Source organism: Nannobrachium achirus, assembly GCF_963921795.1.
Source record: "Nannobrachium achirus genome assembly, chromosome: 8".
Classification (NCBI taxonomy): Eukaryota; Metazoa; Chordata; class Actinopteri; order Myctophiformes; family Myctophidae; genus Nannobrachium; species Nannobrachium achirus.
In genome coordinates, this window is record NC_137817.1 from 20,763,638 (window position 1) to 20,769,637 (window position 6,000).

Here is a 6,000-nt window from a genome sequence, read left to right on the forward strand (position 1 = left end):
GAACTGTACAGATTGGGACACTTAGACACTGTTCATTGGATGAAATCACCAGTTACAAATTATTAATTTTTGTGTAGGCCTACAAGGGAGAAAAATCTACCCAAACAATAAATCATGTGACCAAAAACATAAGTAGAAATAAATTAAAGGGGGCTCTGTCACCAGCAGGGGGCTCTGAATAGCAGAATTCCTGTTAAAGCATAGCTAAATCTCTTCAAGACAGGGATTTTTCAGCAGGGATTTTTCAGCAGGGTCTTTATTTTAAACTTAAATTAAAATTTCACATTAAAGTTCATTTTCTCCAACAGGACATGCACACATTTGACATACAAAACAGCTGTAACATAAGAGCATAAAAACATGCCACAGGGGGCATTCAAGCATTCCCAATTCTTACAAGTCTATACTATGGAAGGCAGTGATTGCCATGCAACATGCACTCCGAATTCATACATTGCCATCAGGCAGAAACTTTTTTCTCAACTCCATTACAAGGTTTTGTTTTAATTGATGCTCTCATACTAGTGTCAAACTAAGTAGCAAAAAGTAGCAGATATACAAGCCCATAACGTTTGACCTGTTGTGAGCTTTAGATCAAGTCGAGTGAAAGTAGTTAAGTCTGTCTGTGGGTTTTATAAATAATTAACAAACGAAAAGTATTAAGAGCTTGTGATTAAATAACTATTGGATACATTGGATGTTCTTTTTTCCAGTTCATGAAAAGGTTTTGGACATGCAAGGTGTCTGACAGACAGCGACGATAAGTCTGTGATATGGAAGGCAGTGATGGTAATGCAGTAAGCACCCTGAATTCATACAAGATGGTGGCATTATTTAACTCCAATTGTACAAAGTGGCTACATACTATAGCCCAACGTTTAGCAGGATCATGCAGTAGATTACTGATATATGGCATATCTTCATGTATTCAGGGTGCATACTGCATGGTCATCACTGCTTCCCATAGCATAGACTTGTGAAATCAGTGCATATTATACTGGCCATCCCAGTCTTCCATAGCATATACTGTAACAAAGTTGTCAACACCCTGTCAGTGGAGCCGACCAAAGGGATCTGACCCTTATGTAGAGGATATGGAAACCTAGCAGTCCAAGTAGTCGCCGTCTCAGTGCCTCATGGATACAGGTGAGGTAGAAAGGAAGTGTTTGGGTTTCTCTCCCTGCTGGGCATCATGTGTGCAATACAGGCAGCATGCAGCGGGCATTCTGCAGAATAGGATGATTGCTGACGTGCATGGTCTCTCGTGAGGAATATTTGATGAAAGAAGGAGCTTCTCGGCTATAGGCTTTGGCTGCAGCCTCAGCAAAGATGTGCATGATCCTCAGAAGGGTGTCCTCACTAGAAGACATGGAGCAGATAAAGATATTTGAAAAAAAAAAAGAAGGGTTCTTGTCAGGAAACGCAATCTGTCCCATTATCTTAAATTGACAAAAAGTATTACAGTATAAGCTCATACATTTTAGTATCACTGGCCCATAAGCTTTGGGCCAGTGATGTGGGAGCCAATACGCACCCCAGATAGTAGTAAGAACACTGGTATTCTAATGTTACTAAAACACTGCTTAAACAGCTGGGGAACTACTAAATCCACAGGGATATCCATGACAGATTTGTTCAATCCGTCATGTTATCCATAGCAATTAACATCATTGGGTACCCAAGATAAGTAGTTTGTTGAACATCTATGGTTGTATGGAATTGTAAAGCATTAGTTCACCCCCAAAATGCCTTTTGTCTATTGATTACTCACCCCATGGAGACTTGAGTTCAATAATATTTTTAGGTATTTGTCGCATTCCTAAAACAGTCATTTGATTACAATAAATGTACCCCCAGTGATTCCGGATGGGGACCCAAATGTATCCGGGTCCCCATCCGGAATCAATGGATGTAAATTTACAATAATAATGTTTTTGTCTTAGGAGTGCGACAAATACAAAAAAAAAAATATATTATTGAAATCAAGTCTCCATGGTGTGAGTAATGAAAAGAAAATAAGTCATTTTGGGGGTGAACTACTCCTTTAATGGCGACCAACTTTCATTGAATACTATTGGACTGATGTGAAAAAAAAGGATGCTGCAAGAAACAAGGCTGACGCAATTCATGACCAAGTAAGCCTCCTCAGCCAATATGCAGTTTATTTTGGATTGCATACAACCCACAAATCCAAGACATGTATAAATATAGATAAGTTGTTCACACACCTGCCCACATATATACTTGAGGCCACACACCAGGCCGTCTCCCCCTCTGGTGTGGGGGGCTCCTGCAGTACTCGACGGGCCAAGCAGAGGGCAGCCCCTGCCAACTGGACAGGCAAGAACACTACACACTGGCTCTCCACGAGGGACAGATTCAGCAGATAACGGGCCATCCACACCACCTGACAGCACATAGAAGATACAAAAAAAAAGAAACTGCATCACATGACTTGACACCATTTCAAAATTACTGCAAAATGTAATTTATCAAAAGAACTGATAGGGATATAAGCATAAGGACAACTCCATACTCATCTTTTGATACCAAATTACTTGCCATGGGGCCATTTAGCAGAATTGCCCCTGTCGTCCAGTTTCCCCAGCAGCCTACATAGCATAGAGCGGAGCCATAAGCAGATCGCTTTTTGGCATATCGCCATTTGTTGCAATCAAAGTCTTTTCCTGAATCTGTTAATAGTAGTCATTATAAAAACACATCCATGAGTTTGTTTTCCACACAAGCCGCCAATGTCTATGAGGGCTGCTGGAGTCTGCTGGGGAAACTGACAGGGGCAAAATAGACCCCATGGCAAGTAATTTGGGATCAATACACTGCAAGTAGGAAAATTAGCCTATATGTTATATAGTCTGCAGTTGTCCTTTAGCTAAACGTCAACCAACCTTGGCACTGCAACGTGCGATGGATGCAGAAAGGAGGAGGAAGTGCAGCGGTGAACAGTGGGATAGATCAAAGTGGAGTGCAGTGAGGACTTTGCGTTCCATTCGAAGCAGCTGGTGCTTGGTGTAAGTGTTGTCCATGAGGTAGCACAGCTCAGACACCTGGCGGATGTGGAGATATGGGAGCAGACCAATTACATTAATTGGTGTCCAGATAAATTACTGTTGAGCATTCAAAAATAATTTAAATCCCCCTATTTTGGCGCTGAGCCAACTGGGCAATGAAATCTTTTAGAAAGGAACTCACTTTTTAACACTCCCAACTTTAACAGCAGTGTCAATGTTAAAGTTTGGAGCGTTCAAGCACGTTGAGCCTTCAACTTTCTACCATATACAGTGACAAAACGAATAAACCATTTAAACTTTAACTTTAACGCATTCTACAAAAACAACTTGTTCACTTGGTGAAACGGAAGCTGCCCAATTCCATCACAGCCATCTACTTAGCCAGAAGTAGCTCCACAGTGCAGAAAGCATGCATATACAGAAGCCTCGAAAAGATGTAGCCTGTCGGTTTGGTAACCCTATAGCAGTACAACCCAGCAGCTGTCTACAAATCTTCATGTCTATCACTTGTAGGCATTTATACGCCATACATTCAGTCAAAAGCTCATCTCTGGTTTTCAGGTCAACACCACCTCAAAACCAAGGCAGTCTGATATACAAAATACCCTCAATTGCACAGCCATCTTCTTTGGTTCTACCTTCCATTATCTTCACTGATTTACATGGGATCATCTTTATGTGAACAGGTGTCCTTTCAAAAATATAGTATGCATTTCTGAAACAGAAACATACCTCAGGGAGGAGAGACTCTTCTTTCTTGGCAGCCAGGAAGAGGCAGACTACAGCAATGAGCTGCAGTTTAGATGTAGGCACCTTGATCTGCCGGAGAGAATGGTTGAGGAGGTGTACTGCCAGACAGAGGGTCTCATCCTGGAAATGGAACAGATCCTATAAACCAAGAAAAATAATTATAACATTTCAAAATTCTACAGTTTATTCATTATATTACCATGTCACACACTGAAAATAATTAATCATGTCATGTTTTCTCAGGTTGAAAATCTATTTTTGGCTATTAGCTGATTATGAATACAAGATATCATTATCGGCATTCCACAACCCACAGTATAAGCCAGTTAGCGTAGTTAAGTTACATTTAGCCAAGTCCTGGTTTCATTTCAATTTCCCAGAGTGAAAGAAAAGTCTTGTACAACACAGAACTCACATTAACCTGTATGAGCCAGTCAACTAGGACTGAATAAGTTGCATCGGTGTAAGGCTGGGGCAGCTCAGCACTGGGGAAACAGCTCTGGAATTGATTTCTCTGGAGAATGAATAAACGAAGGTGGACAACCAGAACAAAGTCATTACATTAACCAATGCAACTAGCCCATAAATAACCATGACAAACAAATGTAATATGATATTCCTGATAACTGTCTAATATAGCACAAATACCAACAAAGTAGTAGCTATAGAGGTTTTACTCCAAAAAAAGAAAAAAAGAAAAGAAAAAGCAGTGCTCTAGTCTTGAGTCTAGTCCCATGTGCAGGTTCAGAATTTGATGCGAGGGGCCATTGAGAACCAGGAATGACCATGTTGAACATGAGGCAACTTCCAGCGTGTTGTATCAATTTAACGGTACAGGATGGGCAGGAGATTAGTGTTCAATTAGGGAACAACCCCACCACCATCTTACCATCATATCCAAAAAGATGTCCCAAGCGTAGGTGCGGTCATAGATCAGATTCAGCTTCTCCATGGCAGTTTCCACTTCATGCTGGAGCAGGCTGGGGATCAGTGCCTGCAGGCTGTGAAGGCCCTGGAAGTCATGGGGGTTAAGCAGCATCGCCCCATTACTGCACCCTACACAGAACAAGAATCATCATCACCTTGAGATCCAAGTTGATTTCTTTGTTTTGTTTCAAGTGTTACAAAGTCATTGCTCCCTCACACCAACTATACAATACCTGGCTAATACCCTAAGCCACAATACATAGCCATGCATAATTGTTGCCCTCTGTAACTATGTAAAAAAAGTAAAAAACACTTTAATTTTAGAATTAGTTCATCTTTCACTGTTCATCTGTCCATATTATGTGGTCCAGCCATATGGAATGTATGAAAGTTAAAATATATTGTTTTGACGTGCATATTAACCTTAGGAAGCATGACGTTTTTTATTAGGACATGCATTCAATTATCTTCCTCTTTTCACAAATCTGTATTTACAACAAGCATTCCATAGGGATGGACCACATGGACAGATGACTTGCAACAGGCCCCCTTGAGTAAAATATACCATTTACCGGTAGTACCGGTTACCATTTCTAAAATTCGAATTTGGAAGTTCAAGGTGTGAGGGCAAATATAATGTATTAAGGCATACAAGGCTTTCTAGCCAGGGATCCTTAAAAACATTTACGGTAGGCCTACATTAAAGTACTGTAAATGTAATTATAAAGAAAGGCTAGCGTCTAATATAGATTTGTTCCTGTGTCTTGAGACAATGCACCAAGTAAAATAAAGCTTGAGAACCTCTTGTTTTTAAGGTTGGTTCACTTGGTTGCTCATTGTTCAGTCGCCTGGATAAGAGAGCCAAATGATTAAAATGTAGTTGATGGTAAATATCTTGAGTATACTACCATCTGAGCACGTCTGACCATCATTTGGAAAGCCCACGATAATGTCTTCATCGGTTGACCGTTGTACCCTACTGGCCTGAAAATAAATGTAATCATGAATCAACAGTCAATGCAATATGTGCAGTACATGTATCTGTTAAAATTGTGTGGGCTGTTAAACAGCCTACAGGAAATGGGAGACAGAAAGTAGGAGACCTACCCATCCACCCTCTGACCCCTTAGGGTCATCTTCTAGGGCCTGCCAGTGATCTTTAGGCCCACAGGCATTAGCCCAAGCTCCGAGGGGGACACAGTCGTCCTCCGTCTGGAATAGGGAGAGTAGGCTACATTCTAGTTAAAACTGTTGATACAAGCCAAGTGGTAAACACTGGGTACATCAATGTTAA

General features: G+C 40.9%; 1 protein-coding gene across 1 annotated transcript; it reads right to left on the minus strand.

Moving 5' to 3' along the window:
- Window positions 1-1,190: 1,190 nt before the first annotated feature.
- On the minus strand, window positions 1,191-4,788 carry ccnp (cyclin P; the record flags this gene model as incomplete). The annotated part of the gene is made up of 6 exons (XM_080731757.1): window positions 4,669-4,788; window positions 4,195-4,293; window positions 3,762-3,917; window positions 2,907-3,065; window positions 2,229-2,407; window positions 1,191-1,359 (listed from the first exon to the last, which is right to left on the minus strand). Exons 1-6 carry the CDS (start codon window positions 4,729-4,731, stop codon window positions 1,191-1,193), a joined length of 825 nt encoding a protein of 274 aa, XP_080587883.1. The 5' UTR covers window positions 4,732-4,788.
- Window positions 4,789-6,000: the final 1,212 nt, after the last annotated feature.